The 21,215-nt window shown below is 40.7% G+C and overlaps 1 protein-coding gene across 1 annotated transcript in view; it reads left to right on the top strand.

Moving 5' to 3' along the window:
- Nucleotides 1–21,215, top strand: part of tspan15 (tetraspanin 15) — a 49,307-nt gene that overhangs the window by 12,230 nt on the left and 15,862 nt on the right. The window contains exons 2-4 of the mRNA XM_035793293.2: nt 3,451–3,636; nt 7,284–7,358; nt 19,223–19,318. Of these exons, the coding sequence (XP_035649186.1) occupies nt 3,451–3,636; nt 7,284–7,358; nt 19,223–19,318 (357 nt within the window). The remainder of the gene's footprint in view (nt 1–3,450; nt 3,637–7,283; nt 7,359–19,222; nt 19,319–21,215) is intronic.

The raw sequence follows: 21,215 nt of genomic DNA, 5'->3' as shown, positions 1-21,215 counted from the left end.
ATCAAATTGGCCCTTAAGCGGGGAAAGCTGTCCAATCAGCTGCCTGTGGCACACCTGGGGAGACAGGCATTCATAGACCTAGAGACACTGATTTAGTTGTCACTGGTATAGGATGTAATGAACAGCAGAGAATGTGTACTTTTGTAATAAATCAGCATTACTTACTGGTTCATTAGTGCTGGAGGGGTTACTACTCCCATTATCGTTACCTCACATTCACTTTTCAACCAAGGTCTGTGAAGTAAGCTGAAGAGGGCAGTTTGAGTTTCTGCGTTTGCATTCATGTTAAAAGTGATTTTAATTGTCTTTACTTTTAAAGAGCGAGCCCTTCTCAATGCTGTAATTACTTTGATACTTAGAGTAAACAATGGATTGCTAATGCTTAGCAAACTAATCAGCTAATTGAAATGGCAATGTACTGCCGATTAGTAGGGCTGTGACAATACCAGAATCGCAATATTTTTTTTGAGGGCAAAAATGGAAACTCAAAGCAGGCCATGAATATTTTGCTCCTTTAAAATCCTGCTGTGTGTAGAATATTGTGTGCTATAGCTTGGGAAATAAATAAATGTGACTCTGGATGACAACATGATGTTTGTTTGAAACATTCGGGCTGTTTTCCTAAGGAAGTTAAATCTGCTTCGTGTTTTGTTTCCTTGCCACGATACTAACAAGTACTGCGGTACTGGTATCATCCCGGCCCTACTTAATCCAGCAAATTAGAATGAATCTTTGCATTGTACTGTATTCTAAGAACTCTGAATAAATGGGCAATGATCAAGTTTGCCTGACGACACAACCATTGTAGGCATGATTACCAACAACGACGACACTGGAGGTGAGGGCCCTGGCTGAGTGGTGCCAGGAAAATAACCTCTCATTCAACATCACAAAACAATGGAGCTGTTCATGGATTTCAGGAGACAGCAGAGAGAGCATGCCCCCATTCACATCTACGGGGCCGCAGTAGAGTCTGTGAAAAGCTTCAAGTTCCTCAGGGTGCACATCACTGACAACCTGAATGGTCCATCCATATAGACGGCGGGTTGAAGAAGGCACGGCAAAACCTCTTCAACCTCATTCTGGAGACTCCTGCTTGACCCCTAACACCCTCACAAAAGTCTACAGACCCCTTGACTTTTTCCACATTTTGTTACTTTACAGCCTTATTCTAAAATTGATTAAATTTGTTTTCCCCTTTATCAATTTACACACAATTACCCCTCAACTAACCGAAGCCCCCGCACATTGACTCTGTACCAGTACACCCCCCTGTATACTGCTGCTATTTAATTACTTGTTACTTTTACTTATCTGTATTTTTTAAAACTGCATTGACTAACATTTGATTTGGTAATGACAAAGCGTAAACAAGTTTAGACATTTTTGCAACAAAAAAAGAAACAATTTGTATAAGTATTCAGACCCTTTACTCAGTACTTTGCTGCCAAAGGTGCTTCAACAATCACAGCATCGAGTCTTCTTGGGTATGACGCTACAGGCTTGGCACACCTGTATTTGGAGAGTTTCTCCCATTCTTCTCTGCAGAACCTCTCAATCTCTGTCAGGTGGGATGGGGAGAGTTGCTGCACAGCTATTTTTAGGTATCTCCAGAGATGTCAGGTTCAAGTCCGGGCTCTAGCTGAGCCACTCAAGGACATTCAGAGACTTGTCCCCAAGCCACTCCTGCGTTGTCTTTGCTGTTGTCCTGTTAGAAGGTTAACCTTCGCCACTGTCTGAGGTTCTGACCAGATTTTCATCAAGGATCTCTATTTTGCTTGTTAATTATTATTTTTCTCTCGATCCTGACTAGTCTCCCAGTCCCTGCCGCTGAAAAACATACCCACAGCATGATGCTGCCACCACCATGCTTCACCATAGGGAAAGTGTCCGGTTTCCTCCAGACGTGACACTTGGCATTCAGGCCAAATAGTTAAATCTTGGTTTCATCAGACCAGAGCATCTTGTTTTCTCATTGTCAGAGTCCTTTAGGTGCCTTTTGGCGAACTCCAAGCAGGCTGTCATGTGCCTTTTCATTAAGGAGTGGCTTCAGTCTGTCCACTCTATCATAAATGCCTAATTATTGGAGTGCTGCAGAGATGGATGTCCTTCTGGAAGTTTCTCCCATCTCCACGGAATTCTGGAGCTCTGTCAGTGACCATTGGGTTCTTGGTCACCTCCCTGTTCTTGGGAACCTTCAATACTGCAGAAATGTTTTGGTACCCTTCCCCAGATCTGTGCCTTGACACAATTCTGTCTCGGAGCTCTACGGACAATTCCTTTGACCTCATGGCTTGGTTTTTGCTCTGACATGCACTGTCAACTGTGGACCTTTTTATATAGACAGGTGTGTGCCTTTCCAAATCATGTCCAATGAATTGCATTTACCAAAGGTGAAACATCTCAAGGATGATCAATGGAAACAGGATGTGCCTGAGCTCAATTTTGAGTCTCATCTCATAGCAAATGGTCTGAATACTTATCTAAATAAGGTATTTCAGTTTAATTTTTTTATATATTTGAAAATATGTTTAAAAAAAAAACGTTTTGCTTTGTCATTATGGGAAAGGGTGTTTGAGGATTTTTTTATTTAATACATTTTAGAATAAGGCTGTAACGTAACAAAATATGCTAAATGTGAAGGGGTCTGAATACTTTCCAATGCACTGTCATTATTTTATTGTGGTGTTTCATATTGTTAGATATTAGATATAGATAGATTGTTAGATATATTGTTAGATATACTGCACTGTTGGAGCTAGAAAAATGAGCATTTATAATAATAATAATAATAATATATTTTCACTGCAGCTGCGATTAACATCTGCAAATGTGTACGCGACCAATAACATTTGATTTTAATCTAGCAGTGTATCTAGCACAGATGTTTACATTTTAATGATGTTTACATTTTAATGGTGAATTACCCTCAGCAGGGTGCCATCCCACAAGGTACAAGCCTGTTGAATCAATCTTGTTTACATGTCATTTCAACGACAAAAAAATAAATGTGATGCTGAATGAATGTGAAAAACGGATTTTATATTTGCAAAAAGTCATCAACATAAAGGGTTTTGGGGAATTTGTCCCCCCCCCCCCCAACTTTAAACCTAAATCCAATGTTTCAAATGGTTGTTGATTTCACATTTTAAATCATGTTAGTTGACAACTCAATCTATGTAAATCAAAACTAGACATTGAACTGATGTCTTTGCCCAGTGGGATTAAAGTTTGTGATCATAATTAATTGGATTTCTGTGTGGTCCACTATTTACAGAAAATAGATTAATTAATAAATGAACATTGAATTAACATGAAACTATTTACATAGAAAAAGCTCTAAGTTTTCTGATTTGACATTGCATTTTACAGGTAACCACTCAGTATAGGTAACCACTCTTAGCCCCTATACTTAATTCTCATCTCCATGTCTGTCTCTATTTCTGGTAGCTGATTGGGGGGTTCATCCTAGCCATCGGTATCTATGCGGAGGTCGAGCGGCAGCGCTACAAAACCCTGGAGGGGGTGTTCCTGGCCCCCGCGATCATCCTGATCGTCCTGGGGGTGGTGATGTTCATTGTCTCCTTCATCGGCGTGTTGGCCTCCCTCAGGGACAACCTGGTGCTCCTCAAAGTGGTGAGTACTAGGCCCACACAATTAAATACAACACTGATATAGGCTTGAGGTTCACCACACACCAGACCTGGGTCAAATACATATCTCAAATATTTTAATGTATTTAATGTGCACTTGATTTACCTTGGACTTTACCGTTTGGGGACTAAATCATTGGTACCATTGTACCACTAAATTCTAGGACATGGACTGTGTATAGTCCTTGAAACATATTTCTCGATTATAATTTCAGGTCTTCAGTGCTAAGGCCATGAGACAATGTAGCTCTCATGTCAATATGCAAAGTATGAGCGCTAAAACCATACATTTTACCTGAAATATATATTTTTATTTTATTTCACCTTTATTTAACCAGGTAGGCAAAGTTCTCATTTACAATTGCGACCTGGCCAAGATAAAGCAAAGCAGTTCGACACATACAACAACAGTTACACATGGAGTAAAACAAACATACAGTAGAAAAATAAGTCTATACAATGTGAGCAAATAAGGTGAGATAAGGGAGGTAAAGGCAAAAAAGAGAGAGGTAGTCGTTTGGGCTATGTACAGGTGCAGTAATCTGTGAGCTGCTCTGACAGCTGGTGCTTAAAGCTAGTGAGGGAGATAAGTGTTTCCAGTTTCAGAGATTTTGTAGTTCGTTCCAGTCTTTGGCAGCAGACAACTGGAAGGAGAAGCGGCCAAAGGAAGAATTGGTTTTGGGGGTGACCAGAGAGATAGACCTGCTGCAGCGCGTGCTACAGGTGGGTGCTGCTATGGTGACCAGCGAGCTGAGATAAGGGGGGACCTAGCAGGGTCTTATAGATGACCTGGAGCCAGTGGGTTTGGCGACGAGTATGAAGCGAGGGCTAGCCAACGAGAGCATACAAGTCGCAGTGGTGGGTAGTATATGGGGCTTTGGTGACAAAACGTATGTCACTGTGATAGACTGCATCAAATTTATTGAGTAGGATATTGGAGGCTATTTTGTAAATGACATCGCCGAAGTCGAGGATCGGTAGGATGGTCAGTTTTACAAGGGTATGTTCGGCAGCATGAGTGAAGGATGCTTTGTTGCGAAATAGGAAGCCAATTCTAGATTTAACTTTGGATTGGAGATGTTTGATGTGAGTCTGGCAGGAGAGTTTAGTCTAACCAGACACCTAGAATATGTGGACAACTACAAATACCTAAGTCAGAACCGTCCAGAGTTGTGATGTTGTACGGGCGGGCAGGTGCAGGCAGCAATCGGTTGAAGAGCATGCATTTAGTTTTACTTGTATTTAAGAGCAATTGGAGGCCACGGAAGGAGAGTTGTATGGCATTGAAGCTCGTCTGGAGGGTTGTTAACAGTGTCCAAAGAAGGGCCAGAAGTATACAGAATGGTGTCGTCTGCATAGAGGTGGATCAGAGACTCACCAGCATCAAGAGTGACATCATTGATGTATACAGAGAAGAGAGACTGTCCAAGAATTGAACCCTGAGGCACCCCCATAGACTGCCAGAGGCCTGGACAACAGGCCCTCCGATTTGACACACTGAACTCTATCAGAGAAGTAGTTGGTGTACCAGGCGAGACAATCATTTGAGAAACGAAGGCTATCAGTCTGCCGACGAGGATGTGGTGATTGAAAGAGTCAACCCTTGGCCAGATCAATGAATACGGCTGCACAGTATTGTTTCTTATCGATGGCGGTTAAGATATCGCTTAGGACCTTGAGCGTGGCTGAGGTGCACCCATGACCAGCTCTGAAACCAGATTGCATAGCGGAGAAGGTATGGTGGGATTCGAAATGGTCGGTAATCTGTTTGTTGACTTGGCTTTCGAAGACCTTAGAAAGGCAGGGTAGGATAGATATAGGTCTGTAAGCAGTTTGGGCCATGAGTGTCCCCCCTTTGAAGAGAGGGATGACCGCAGCTGCTTTCCAATCTTTGGGAATCTCAGATGACACGAGAGGTTGAACAGGCTAGTAATAGGGGTTGCAACAATTTCGGCAGATAATTTTAGAAAGGGTCCAGATTGTCTAGCCCGGCTGATTTTTAGGGGTCCAGATTTAGTAGCTCTTTCGGAATATCAGGAGAAGGAGAAATGGGGAAGGCTTGGGCGAGTTGCTGTGGGGGGTGCAGTGCTGTTGACCGGGTTAGGGGTAGCCAGGTAGAGAGCATGGCCAGCCATAGAAAAATGCTTATTAAAATTCTCAATTCTAGTGGATTTATCGGTGGTGACAGTGTTTCCTATCCTCAGTGCAGTGGGCAGCTGGGAGGTGTTCTTATTCTCCATGGACTTTAGTGTCCCAGAACTTTTTTGAGTTAGTGTTGCAGGAAGCTAATTTCTGCTTGAAAAAGCTAGCCTTGGCTTTTCTAACTGCCTGTGTATATTGATTTCTAGCTTCCCTGAAAAGTTGCATATCACGGGGGCTGTTCGATGTTAATGCAGAACGCCATAGGATGTTTTTGTGTTGGTTAAGGGCAGTCAGGTCTGGAGAGAACCAAGGGCTATATCTGTTCCTGGTTCTACATTTCTTGAACGGGGCATGCTTATTTAAGATGGTGAGGAAGGCATTAAAAAATAAAATAAAAACAGGCATGTTCTACTGATGGGATGATGTCAATATCCTTCCAATATCCTTTTTAGCATAGCATCAGTTGGTTGGGTTTCAGCTTGATTTGTCTGCAAGGTCCAACATGGTAATTTAAGACACAATTACTAATGAAAGTCCACTATCTACATAAGTTTCATTGATGTATTAATTTGGCACAGTTTAGCCACCCGCATTGACAACATTTGAAATATGTAATCAGACTTTAGCAGGCCCTCGGACATTTTAGATATGAGACATTGCTCTGATGAATTAATGACTGGAATAATATTAATCACATTTTGAGATGTTTTTCATCTACTTTTACGTAGATGTATTGGCTTGAGTTTGATTCCTTCTGAACGAATGAGAGATTTTTGTCTACTAAAAGCATATAAACACAACCCACAACCCAGCTTCTTAACACAGCGCGCATCCAACCCGGAAGCCAGCATCACCAATGTGTCGGAGGAAACACTGTGCACCTGGCAACCTTGGTTAGCGTGCACTGCGCCCGGACTGACCACAGGAGTCGTTGGTGAGCGATGAGACAAGTATATCAGTACCGGCCTAACCCGGACGATGCTAGGCCAATTGTGCGTCGCCCCATGGACCTCCCAGTCGTGGCCGGCTGCGACAGAGCCTGGTCACGAACCCAGAGTCTCTGGTGGCACAGCTAGTGCTGCGATGCAAGTGCCCTAGACCACTGGGGAATGTTTATTTTATGGTACTGTGTGCAGAAACAGGCAGTTTTAAATGGTGCCTGATATGCAAAGACATTAGGCGTACAATTGGCAAGATCTTAGAACAGTGTCCCTTTCATTTCATCATGCAATGATCAATATGTTTGTTTTTCGTGTATGAGGGCACCACAAGTGTCCCCTATTCATTATCAACATTTTTTTTTGCCTTAGCTGAGCTGCTATCAAAATGGCAAAGAGCAGCAGCATTTAAGATGCTACAGCAAACCAGTGGTTTTGTTGTTCACAAGCTATGATCAAAGGAAAGCTAACCAGACAGATCCATTAAATGTTTTTATAAATAGAAAATATTCTGTGTAATAACCTTGTAAATGTGATTTTTGTTTTTCAGTTTCTCTACACCCTGACAGTCTGTCTCATTCTGGAGCTCCTCGGTGGCATCCTGGCTCTGGTCTTCAGGCATCAGGTACCGTAAACCTATTACTTAGCCATTATTAAACTCATAATCATTGAGAGAAAGCCAATCTTTATATACACAAAAGGGACTCATGCCACCTCTTATTGGATACATTTACCTTGGCTTGTGCAAGTAGAAAGCTAACAAGTTTATGAAACAGTGTACGTTACAATAAGTCAACATAGTGGGACAAAATCAATTGTGTTATCAGGCAAGGATATGCTCTTTTCACCATTATCTGGGTATTTCAGATTGACCCTTGTGGTTTCCATATACGAATTTCCAATGTCTTGTGTCTGATATTCCATTCCCGTTATGTTTTGAAATTTGTGAAAAGATTTTTGGCCGGATAAAATTGACAAACTTGCAAAGAGGGTAAGATGTAGGAGGACTATTCATACCAAACTTTAAATTGTATTTCCATTGTTAGCAGTTGTTATTCTTTAACACAGACCCCAAAGCAAATCAGGGGGAGGAAGAAGAGGATAAATCATAGATGTTATGCTGAGGGGTAGATGGTTGTTCCTTCCCTGTCCTCAGTGATCCTCTCCAGTGAACAAAGGGACAGGATGTAGTTTATAACACAGCCCTAGCTTGTGGTTGGCCAATTAGAAGTCCTTGCAATAAAACTGGGCAAATGGCCAAATAACAAGTATCTTTTTTCAGGCTCACTGTATAGACAAATTCCTCCCATGTCTCTGACCCATTGCTCATCAGTCCCCTATTACAGAAAAAACACTTCCCATTGATCGTTAGTATTTTATTGACTTCTCGTCCTCTGTCTTGCATACTTTGTCTCTGTGTTGTGTATTTATCTTCAAAATATTCTTATACTCCCCCCTAGACCATTTAAAAATAAATATATATTTTTTTTAAAGAAATAATTATATATATAAAAAAAATAAAAACTTTTTTTTCAGGAAAATGTTGGACATTTCACCTAGATATTCCTAATATGACAACTGTGGTGTACAACACAGAACCTGATCATCTTACTATGCTTCTTTACCTGAGATTGGCCCCCGATGGCTAATCAATCAGTTCTTCATTCTCCAGGATCCTTTGTCATCAAAATGGACAACCTTGCAAATGAGTGACATGTATCCATCCTGATTTTCTCCTTGGACTTTTACTGCTGTTATGAGCAAAACTTGATAAGGACCTTTCCATTTTGGCCCTAATGTCTGTTACATCTTTTTTTACCATCACCCACTGTCCTGGTACTACGTCATGTCCCCCCTCCGGACTTATTCCCCACGCCTCTTTTACTTGTCTTTCTGCTTCCCCTACTGCATTAGAGAGTTGTATGCAATAGTTAAGCATTGTGTCACTCATGAAGTGAACGTCTGCTTTTCTCAACTCTAACGTGCCTGGTAGTGACATGGGTCGACCTGTGACGACCTCAAACAGACTCAACCCTGTGGTTTTATTATGTGTTGCTCGTATACTACTCGTATACTAATCAGTTTAGGAGACAGAGGAGTTCTCTTGGCAGCTGCTTTAGCAGCTCTGTCAGCAAAATCATTACCTTTACTCTCATCTGTAAAGAGTTTTCCATGTGCTTTCATTTTCAAATTTGCAACTTGTCCAGGTAACTGGAGAGCATTCAGTAGAGCCATCACCTCTAGTCCATTCTTCACAGGAGCTCCCAGTGATATCATGAATCCTGTTTTTCTATGATTTAATTTTTTTTAATCATGGGTAACTCCAAAAGCATACCGTGTGTGTGTTAGCTGTTTTTCCTTCAACCTGTTTACACACTTCTGTCAAAGCCACCAATTCCACCAGCTGTGCTAATATTCCTGCAGGTAACATGCCTGTCACTTTCACATTGTCCATTGTAGTAACTGCCCAGCTTGCATTCCTCACACCCCCCTCCACAATGCTTGAACTGTCTGTGTATAAGATAAACTCAGGGTTTTCCAACAGATGACTCTTAATAAACCCATCAAAGAGCTGATCCAAAATTAACTCACAACAGTTGTTCAAGTAATGTGGTATCTGGAGGAAGCGTCAGAGTAGCTGGATTACATATTGTGCCACGTTGTATGATGCTGTTAGCAGCCTCCACTACTGTAGTAGCGGCCATGGCTTCTTTGCTAGCACCAGCATTGTCTTTGGGGACCCTGCTTCTCCTGGCCATTCCTCATAAGAACACGTTTTCTTTTCCGACATTCTCGTTGCCAGTGACCAGAACATGTATGGCTCTGCATCCATCAGCCCCATTTTGCTCTTTGCCACCCACAGCTATAAACCTTTGTCTTCAAGGACACAATGTTCACAGTTGTTCAAAACAAGAGCTAATAACTGTAACCCATCGTAAGGATGTTGATTGTGGAGTTTCTTATAACGCTTCAAATGGTCGCATGTGTTCCCATACCCATTTCTCATGGATTTTTCAAAATTTTTGACCATTCATCCAACTGTTTTGGAGATGCTGATTTGTGTGTGATTACTGTCACTAGAGGTTTGTCTTTGCTACCTTTTACAGCCTGTGTTCTGGTTGGACTAAGACATCGTTCGTCACTGCTGTCAGTATCTGTTGACTCATAGCTAGGCAGTGCTGACTAGATGCTTGAAACCTGATCTGCCTTGTGCAATTCAGAGTGGGGGTAGATTGAGGGAACAAAGGGGTCCACTTGTTAGAGCCATGTCTGTTTTTGTTTGCCTTGCCTGTAATTGTTGAATTTCTTCTTCCAAGGTTTTGATCTGTTCACCAAGAGCTTTCAAACTGTCTATCTCCAATGTCCTGTCATGATTCTCCAGAAAGAATTTCTCATCCTGTTTCCTTACTTCGACTAATACAGTTAAAGACCATTGTTTCTTTGTCAAGGAATTATGCATTCTCTGTATTTTCCCCCAAGCTTTTTGTATATCTGACATATTCCATATTTTTCATCATTGACAGAATATTTTTCTCTTACCTACACCTCTACTTTGAAATGGTTCTTCATATCACTAGACAGTGAATTTAAAATATCTTTAATGCTCACATCAGGAGGAGCTGTGCTCTTTTTCAGACTGGTTTTCTCACTTAACAATGGCATTATATTAACTTCAAAATTAGTTTTAATATATCTATGTTTATATATTTATCTGACTGCAAAATATGACCCCTTTTTAAGGACTCAAACATATTCTACAACACATTGTTTCTGTAGGGCTTGGCTACCCATAAAACGTATGTTCACTTCAAAAAGCTTGTTGAAAGCTTACAGTGGTACCTCCTTTAAAAGTTGTGAGCTTACACTGCGGGACTTAGAGGTACCTAGCATCACGGCTTCATTTGTTCCAGACCACCGCAAGGGGGAGTTAGAGCACTCATTATGCATTTGGGTCCCAAGGTTTCTATATGACCAATCATATTGCGTTGTTCCAATGACGAGTTTGACGGGAGCCATCCGTCGCTGGTGACTTTCTTCAGCAAAGATGGCTGACAAAACATTACGGTGGAAGCAAATGTCAGTAATTATAACGTCATAACGAGTTAAGCAAAAAATGTACACTTGAGAGGAATATGTTTAATGTAGAGACAAACGATTGCATATTTTTTGTTATAAAGTTAATTTACGAAAATGGCTATTTAGCAAGTTGGCTGACTAGCTAACATTAGCCAGCTATCTAGCTCATGTTATGACATAAGTATGAAATTGTCATTTGTGGTGTTTGTTTTAGGGACTCCTGAGAGAACCAGGCTGTAAAGAATCTAGCTAGCTAAAGCACTTACTGCAGATTGAACAATTGTGTAAGCTTGCCTTGCTTATATTTGTCATGCAATGCAGCTGAAGTAACATAGCTAGCTAACTATTCATTTGCTTATTGTGTAGTGGAGGATAAATATAACTGTATGCCTATGGATGTGTAGCTAGCTACAGTATGTAGCCGATCTGTGTATGGACCCTAACACTTTTGGTATGAATATTAGTTCAGAACCTATGAACCTCAGCTATCATAGTTGTTGTATTGACTTCAAGTCTGAATGGCATTAATGAAGCCTATGGATTGAGTAGAATATAATAACTTTATTGTGCAAGTCCTATATGCGTGTTCATAACTACAGTACATGTATGAGATCCCCACATTGGGGGGAGGACACAGGATAGGTGTAGTATTCCAATGAGATACTTAATTTAAACCAGTGGAGAATGTGAAACACTTTATTGAAAGTTCATTATCCAGGTGTTATAAATGCATAATACATTCATTATAAATATAATTGTAAGATAAATACAAGTTCAATCTGTACTTCATATGATGTGCATTATTTAAAAAAAAATAGAGGATGAAAGAGGTGGGGAGAGAGGTGTAGAAGACAGAGGTAAAACAGAGGAGCATGGAAGACAGCATATGATTAATGAATTACAGTGCTACCCTAATATTCTCTCAGTTCTTCACAATTACATAATGCCTCTAGCGATGTCTCCTAACCCAGTCAGCCCAAAGGTTATCTGAAGAGCGGGTTAGGAGGCAATGACGGGACTGGCTTCCTCTCACATCAAAACATACCTGCAGACGAGAGGCCGATGGATAGAGGGAGCATGATTAAGCTTTGCTTTTTTTATTCTAACACTGTCCGTCATAATCATAAGGAGGTGAAATGCAGAACTGACCTTGGATCATTAACTCTGGGACTACTACATCTCTCTCTGTATTTCAATGTAAAGCATCTCTTTTAATAATACTTCCTGTTGACCTGACCAAGTGACCCCTCAATGATGCTGTGCCCTCTGTCAGCCAGTTCAGATACGGGAGGGATTCAACAACACAGCTGATATAACTTAGAGGATTTAGGGAGAAGGGGGAGAGGGACGAAGTGAAGGAGAGAGACTGTTATTGAGAAAATAGTTATTAAAAAGAGACAGGGGGGTCCACACTAAGTGGCTACAGAGTACTTTAGGCTGAAAAACTGTGACATGAGGACAAACAATAGAAGATAATATCTTTATTAGACTTTTACATTACCAGATCAGAAATGAATATATAAATGCCACTTGAAGCTTGATGATGACTTGATCATTTGAATCAGTTGTGTAGTGCTAAGGCTACAGCTGGTGAGGTGTCAGGTTCGCCTCTGTACTTAAAGGGTGATTATTCCAACTCTCTGTGAAATGCTGCAGATCTGCCTGCAGACAAGTTAGGAACACATATCCCACATAAAATAGGTGGATAGAATTCGACAGGTCAAGGTAGCCTTCTTCCTCCAAACTGTGCAGCAAGTTGTAGTACAGACATGTCGCAGCACTCAAAACATCTCTCCATAAGCCGCCCACTCTAACAGAGAGAAATAAAAGTTTTTTGGGGGGTAGAACCTGATCTCTGTGGTCTTACTCAATGAATAGTGAACACTGATGTGGGTCCGAGGTTATAGAAATGCAAGTTGTGAGTGGTTACTGACTCTGTGACGCAGACACCTGAGTGTACCTGAAACGTTTAAATATAGAGGGCTATGTGTCTCACCACTTGGTTATTGCAAGGCTAACCCCCAGGGAAATCATGACTTGGCAGCAACAGGGGCTTGATAGTCCAGTGAAAAATGGCTGAGTGTTAGTAAATCTGAAAATTAGCAGCTGACATCTTAAGGGTTTTAAATAAATGCATGTGAGACAGCTTCCATGTACAACAAGTCAGGAAGAGAGAAAAAGAACACAACAGTTTCATTACCTCTGGTTATGGACACTTTTTCCAGCAATAAAGCTTCCATGGCCGTCCTCGGACAGTGAACATACAGTGAACATACATCTGGCAATATCTTCATTTCCGATCCCTTGATCAGCTCGCACTCTGAAAGTAAAGAAAATAGCTTATTTTTTGTAGCATGAAAACAATGACTGCGATATGACCGTTCAATCTAAAGCAGCAGTTGTCATTTTCAGGATACGTTAATACAGCACAGAAAGCTTAACACCAGACTGGTATTGTGGTTGTTCATTAGGTGATGGGAAATATGCAATATGCATACAAAATAATATACTTACCTTCCTTGAAAATCCATCTATACTTCCAAAGATGACAATGTTGTATCTTGAAAAAAAGCATTGGAATTAAAAGTTAAATGTTTAACCTATTAACCTGCTTCATTATTTATGTATTACCAGTTGATGAAGAACAACTCCAATTTCATTCATCATCGAAAATTTTGTCTACAAATAAGTAAGAATAAAAAGGTTTTTAACCTCTGACACCCCATCCCGTGAACGGGACCGTTTTCATCTTACACTAATTAACATAACGCAACGGACATAAATCTTAGAAAATATTCCTATTCATGAAAATCACAAGTGAAATATATTGGAACACAGCTTAGCCTTTTGTTAATCACCCTGTCATCTCAGAATTTCAAAATATGCTTTACAGCCAATGCTAGACAAGCATTTGTGTACGTTTATAATAGCCTAGCATAGCATTATAGCAAGCAACCTTGTCACGGAAATCAGAAAAGCAATCAAATTAAATCGTTTACCTTTGAACTTCGGATGTTTTCACTCACGAGACTCCCAGGTAGATAGCCAAAGTTCATTTTTTCCCAAAAGATTATTTTTGTAGGCGAAACCGCTCCGTTTATTCTTCACGTTTGGCTGAGAAATCGCCCGGAAATTGCAGTCACCACAACACCGAACTTGTTTACAAATTAGCTCCATAATATCGACAAACATGGCAAACGTTGTTTAGAATCCACCCTCAAAGTGTTTTTCTAATATCTATTCGATAATATATCCGTCGGGAAAATTCCTTTTTCTCTAGGACCGATTGGAGTAATGGCTACCTCTGCACTTTACGTGAGAAACTCTCTCGGAGCCACCATGTGACCACTTACGCAATGTGCCTCCATACGGCTAGTCTTCAACGGAAATGCGTAAAACTATGTCACCATGCTGTAGACACCTTGGGGAATACGTAGAAAGCGTAAGCTTGTTGATGGTACATTCACAGCCATATAGGGAGTCATTGGAACGCAGCGCTTTCAAAACCTGGGGCACTTCCGGATTGGATTTTTCTCAGGCTTTTGCTTGCAACATCAGTTTTTTTTTTTTTTAATCAAATTTTTTTTCAAATGTTCCAGCCAAAGAGAGGAAGGGCAAATCAATCCCAGAACAACAGCAAAGGACCTTGTGAAGATGCTGGAGGAAACGGGTACAAAAGTATCTATATCACAGTAAAACCAGTCCTATATCAACATAACCTGAAAGTCCACTCAGGAAGGAAAAAGCCACTGCTCCAAAACCGCCATAAAAAAAAAGCCAGACTGCGGTTTGCAACTGCACAAGGGGACAAAGATCGTACTTTTGGGAGTCCTCTGGTCTGATGAAACAAAACTAGAACTGTTAGGCCATAATGACCATCATTACATTTGGAGGAAAAAGGGGGAGGCTTGCAAGCCGAAGAACATCATCCCATCCATGAAGCATGGGGGTGGCAGCATCATGTTGTGGATGGTGCTTTGCTGCAGGAGGGACTGGTGCACTTCACACAATAGATGTCATCATGAGGTAGGAAAATTACATGGATATATAGAAGCAGCATCTCTAGACATCAGTCAGGAAGATAAAGCATGGTCGCAAATGGGTCTTCCAAATGGACAAGGACCCCAAGCATACTTCCAAAATTGTGGCAAAATGTTCTATGGACAACAAAGTCAAGGTATTTGAGTGACCATCAGAAAAGCCTGACCTCAATCCTATAGGAAATGTGTGGGCAGAACTGAAAATGTGTTTGCGAGCAAGGAGGTCTACAGACCCAACTCAGTTACACCAGCTCTGTCAGGAGGAATGGGCCAAAATTCACCCAACTTGTAGTGGGAAGCTTGTGGAAGGCTACCCAAAACATTTGACCCAAGTAAGACAATTTAAAGGCAATGCTACCAAATACTAATTGAGTGTATATAAACTTCTGACCCACTGGGAATTTGATGAAAGAAATAAAAGCTGAAATAATAAATAATTCTCTCAACTATTATTCTGACATTTCACACTCTTAAAATATTGTGGTGATCCTAACTTACCTAAGACAGGGAATTAATACTTGGATTAAATGTCAGGAATGTGAATAACTGAGTTTAAATGTATTTGACTAAGGTGTATGTAAACTTCCGACTTCAACTGTATATTCTAGTCAGGTACGGGACTGGCAGTCACAAAAAGCAGATATGGAGATAAAATGAATCACTAACCTTTGATCTTCATCACATGACACTCATGGGACTTCATGTTACACAATACATGTATGTTTTGTTCGATAAAGTTGATATTTATATCCAAAAATCTCAGTTTACATTGGCGTGTTATGTTCAGTAGTTCTAAAACATCTGGTGATTTTGCAGAGAGCCACATCAATTTACAGAAATACTCCTAATAAACATTGCTCAAATATACAAGTGTTATGCATGGAATTTTAGATCCACTTCTTCTTAATGCAACCGCTGTGTCACATTTCCAAAAAACATTACGGAAAAAGCAAACCATGCAATAATCTGATTATGGCGCTCAGACACAAAAACAAGCCATGCAGATACCCGCCATGTTGTGTAGTCAACAGAAGTCAGAAATGGCATTAGAAATATTCACTTACCTTTGATCTTCATCAGAATGCACTCCCAGGAATCCCAGTTCCACAATAAATCTTTGTTTTGTTCGATAAAGTCCATCATATGTCCAAATATCTCCTTTTTGTATGCGCATTTAGTACACAAATCCAAACTCAGGAGGCCCCGGCAAGTCTAGGCGACAGTTCAGACGAAAAGCCATATTACAGTTCGTAGAAACATGTCAAACGAAGTATAGAATCAATCTTTATATGATAAAAACATCCTATCTTCAATGTTTCAACCTTGAGAATTCCTTTGTCTGTTGAAATGCAATGGAACGCAGCTAACTCACGGGAGCGCGTGAGACAGCTCATGGCACTCTGCCAGACACCTGACTCAATCAGCTCTCATTCCCACCTCCTTCACAGTAGAAGCCTCAAACAAGGTTCTAAAGACTGTTGACATCTAGTGGAAGCCTTAGGAAGTGCAATATGACCCCATAGACACGGGTATATTCAATAGGCAATGACTTGAAAAACTACAAACCTCAGATTTCCCACTTCCTGGTTGGATTTTTTTCTCAGGTTTTTTTGCCTGCCATATGAGTTCTGTTATACTCAGACATAATTCAAACCGTTTTAGAAATGTCAGTTTTCTATCCAAATCTACTAATTATATGCATATTCTAGCTTTACTCTGGGCACCTTTTTATCCAAGCTACTCAATACTGCCCCCCCCCTGTCCCAAAGAAGTTAATGGCCCTGACATTCTGCCCTAACCCTTCATCTGACATATCAGAATAGCATTCCCTGACAGACCATATTATGTTCTTTCATCCTTCTGTAAAAAAAGCTAACTGTTACATGAAATATGATTATATATTGACTATGAAACAAATAGGACATGGCCTACTTAAGAGTTGCCATGAAAGAAAGTTAGATGAATTCCGCTGGAAATGGCAAGAACAGGCGTTCATAGCTAAATGCTTTTGGTTAGCTTGAGAATAATAATTGCATGATTTATCATTCTACTGGATGGATGGTAGAATGTTATGAACTGACACTGGAGGTAACTAACTACTACCTATATAGAAGTTGGACGGAAGAACGGCCAGTGCTGCTTACCTGAGATGCTATCATCACACAGTCCTTCATAGTTGTCCGCTATGGCTTCCTTTGTGTCGGAAGGAAAGGCTGAACGGTATTTGTTGTAGCTAAACTGACACTCAAAAAATGGCCAAAATGGAGGGTGGTTGAATGTGAGTTTTGTTTTCAAATACATTTTTTTGTTCTCAAAATATTTTTGAGGAATAAAATGCATAAAGTTTTGTGCTCCATTACAAAATATTTCATTGCAAAAAATGTTTTCGCTTTCAGAACTATTTTATTTTGGATTGAAAATAAAGTTTTGCTCTCGACAAAAAAAAAAATGTACCTCCATAGCATATAACAATTTGCCTGTGAATAACCACACCTTCATACAAACTTGCTATGCAGAATTCTTGACGCACAACCGAAAGTGCTGCCATATCCTGCCAGCACGCCCACAATCGAGCCACTCAGGCGGAGAATGATACGTGGAAGAGGGCGAGGAACGAGATGGGAGTAACAACAATTTGTTTCAAGTTGGGGAGGGGGGCTAATAGCTGAACAATAGACTATTCAACCTTTACTAAAGAATAGTCTAATAGCCGAGCTAGGTGTGGGAAAAAAAACTATCACAGACCAGATTTGCCCTAACGACCAAGGGGTAGTTACAACACTGATTATGCTTTTGGGTCCCAGTGTACTAATGTGTCTCTAACTGACAATGAATGGGCAATATAAACCAAATAATAAACTGATAATTGTGTACGACTTCAAATGAAACAAGCAGGGAGCAGGTTTCGAACACTCAACCTTCTTGCCCGTAGTCCAGCGCGCTATTGACTGTGCACCAAAAGCCTGCTCAAGCCGCAGAGTCGATAGAGCGTGTCCTCGTGGTAGCTTGCTACTCAATGTAATAATGACTTTTCAAATAAGTTACCTTACACGTTATGTTTGCTGACAATTTGTTAGCTACGGTGTCCTTACGAACCACAGCTAACATACCGGTACATACCGCTGTAATGATATGCTATCTCCCTAACGTTAGTAGTTATACATCAAACTTGCCAGTATATTTACTATAGGTTAACTACCCAACGTTTATTGACTTGATTATTCCCGTCATTCTTAGCTTAACTAAATGGTATCGTCTGTGTGCGTTCTCAATGGACATTCGGGTGCTTTCGTAAATTCGTTCTGGCTATCTACTCCGATTTCAGAGCACTCTCATCTGAGTGTACCAGAACGCAGAATGAGTTTACAAGCCCTCAACACCCATTGAATATGGCCGGTGTCAGTAAACGTCTGCAAAAAAGCGTAATTAAATTGTTTCCAACAGCACAGTTAGTCACCAATGCTCTGGTTAACATGAACTGCCTAACCAGCTCTGCTAGGGTGAGTAAAATGGTCAGTGGTCTCATTTGTGTCTGGAAGTAGCTAGCCAACGTTAGCTTGGGTGATTGACTGCCGTTGTAAGGCCAGAACGCTGTATCTCCCTCATTTTTCAGAGTAAAAGCCTGAAACAATGCCTAAAGACTGGCCACGTGTAGAGGAAGCCACAGAGACCGTGAACTGGGTCCTAAGTCTTTGTATGGTGGATAGGCTTTCAATGGAAAAACAGCCATTCAAAGTAATAGTACTTCCTGGTTGGATTTTCCTCAGGTTTTTGCCCGACCATATCATTTCTGTTATCCTCAGACATTATTTGAACAATTTTGGAAACTATAGAGTTTTCTATCCAAATCTACTAATTATATGCATATCCTATCTTCTGGGCCTGAGTAGCAGGTAGTTTAATTTGGGCACGCTTTTCATCCAAAATTCCGAATGCTGCCCCCTACCCTAGTGAAGTTAATCAATTTGTTAGGTTGTGCAGGGATTTTCAAACGTTTCTTGCCCAGGGACCCCTCCCAGGCAAACCAGCAACTCGGGGACCTTCCATCATATGTTAGCAAGAAAAATGCCATTTTGAAATTGTAACTAATCCTAATCCTAGTCCAATACAGATATGTTTCAAGTCTGAACATGATCCTGTCAAAAAGAGGTTACATGGCTATTTGTGTCTTGAGGAATTGCTTATGCCTGGATTTAGGACAATAAAGTAGTTTTTATTGACAGGAGCAATATAGGGAGAGTTTCAAGTGTTGGTGCATTGAATTCCTTATTAAATGTATAAACAAATGTACTCAATTGTTTTAAAGCTGCCTACACTATCAATCCTACAGTCTTAATATATTTCACCCTCTTTTTCTTTTCCACCACCATAGACTGTGGACCTCTTAAACAAAAACATTCGTAAAGGAATAGTGAATTACTATGATGATCTGGATTTCAAAAACATCATGGACTTTGTTCAAAGAAAGGTAAGATTTCAGTTTGAAAAAAATTAATGGATATTCTTTTTTAACTGTTTGCCAGGTTTTGTGTCTGCGATTCTTTGTTTTTCATTGCCGTTGAACAAATGTAATTTGTGATTATTCACTTTGACGTAATGGGAGGGGTTATGTCACAAAGGGAAAAGTGGTTTGTTGTAATTAGAAGGTTCCTACCGGGTGGGGGAGAGATGGATGCTGTTAATGCAGCATTGGAGTTCTCATTCTCACCCCTAAACTTGACTAAATCTGTTACAGAGAACCCATTTTCTCCAGAAATACTGCTTTTCCATAAGTTGTTACACAGGAGGACTACTGATGATAGAAAGTAAACCGGTTACTGTGAAAAAGTATTTTTTTCTAATTATTTTTGACTTTTACATTTTTTTTAATACTAAATGTTATCATATCTTAACCAAAACCTAATATTAGATAAAGAGAACCTGAGTGAACAAATAAAACAACAATTACATACTTACTTCATAAACAAAGTTAGGCAACACCCAATGCCCCTGTGTGTGAAAGTAATTGCCCCCTCATCTAACTGGTTGTCACCTTTAGCGGCAATAACTGCAACCAAATGCTTCCTGTAGTTGTTGATCAGTCTCTCACATCGTTGTGGAGGAATTTTGGCTCACTCTTGCATGAAGAACTACTTTAACTCAGCGACATTTGTGGATTTTCAAGCATGAACTGCTCGTTTCAAGTCCTGCCACAACATCTCAACTGGGATTAGGTCTGGACTTCTTGTTGCTTTCTAGCCATTTATGTAGACTTAATTGTGTGTTTTGCTCATCAAATTTTATTTGTCACATACACATGGTTAGCAGATGTTAATGCGAGTGTAGCGAAATGCTTGTGCTTCTAGTTCCGACAATGCAGTACTAACCAACGAGTAATCTAACCTATCAATTTCACAACAACTACCTTATACACACAAGTGTAAAGGGATGAAGTATATGTACATAAAGATATATGAATGAGTGATGGTACAGAACGGCATAGGCAAGATGCAGTAGATGGTATAGAGTACAGTATAAACATATGAGATGAGTAATGTAGGGTATGTAAACATAAAAGTGGCATTGTTTAAAGTGGCTAGTGATATATTTTTACATGAATTTTTCCATTATTAAAGTGGCTGGAGTTGAGTCAGTATGTTGGCAGCAGCCACTCAATGTTAGTGGTGGCTGTTTAACAGTCTGATAGCCTTGAGATAGGAGCTGTTTTTCAGTCTCTCGGTCCCTGCTTTGATGCACCTGTACTGACTTTGCCTTCTGGATGATAGCGGGGTGAACAGGCAGTGGCTTGGGTGGTTGTTGTCATTGATGATCTTTATGGCCTTCCTGTGACATCGGGTGGTGTAGGTGTCCTGGAGGGCAGGTAGTTTGCCCCCGGTGATGCGTTGTGCAGACCTCACTACTTTTTGGATAGCCTTACGGTTGTGGGCGGAGCAGTTGCCGTACCAGGCGGTGATACAGCCCGACAGGATGCTTTCGATTGTGCATCTGTAAAAGTTTGAGTGCTTTTAGTGACAAGCTGAATTTCTTCAGCCTCCTGAGGTTGAAGAGGTGCTGCTGCGCCTTCCTCACCACGCTGTCTGTGTGGGTGGGCCAATTCAGTTTGTCCGTGATGTGTACGCTGAGGAACTTAAAACTTACTACCCTCTCCACTACTGTCCCGTCAACGTGGATAGGGGGGTGCTCCCTCTGCTGTTTCCTGAAGTCCACAATCATCTCGTTTTGTTTTGTTGTGTGAGGTTATTTTCCTGACACCACACTCAGAGGGCCCTCACCTCCTCCCTGTAGGCTTTCTCGTCATTGTTGGTAATCAGGCCTACCACTGTAGTGTCGTCTTGCTGCATGACCCTGATGACTTCAGCTCACAG

The sequence above is a fragment of the Oncorhynchus keta genome, chromosome 2 (genome assembly GCF_023373465.1).
Source record: "Oncorhynchus keta strain PuntledgeMale-10-30-2019 chromosome 2, Oket_V2, whole genome shotgun sequence".
Classification (NCBI taxonomy): domain Eukaryota; kingdom Metazoa; phylum Chordata; class Actinopteri; order Salmoniformes; family Salmonidae; genus Oncorhynchus; species Oncorhynchus keta.
This window is presented reverse-complemented; position numbering and strand designations above follow the sequence as displayed.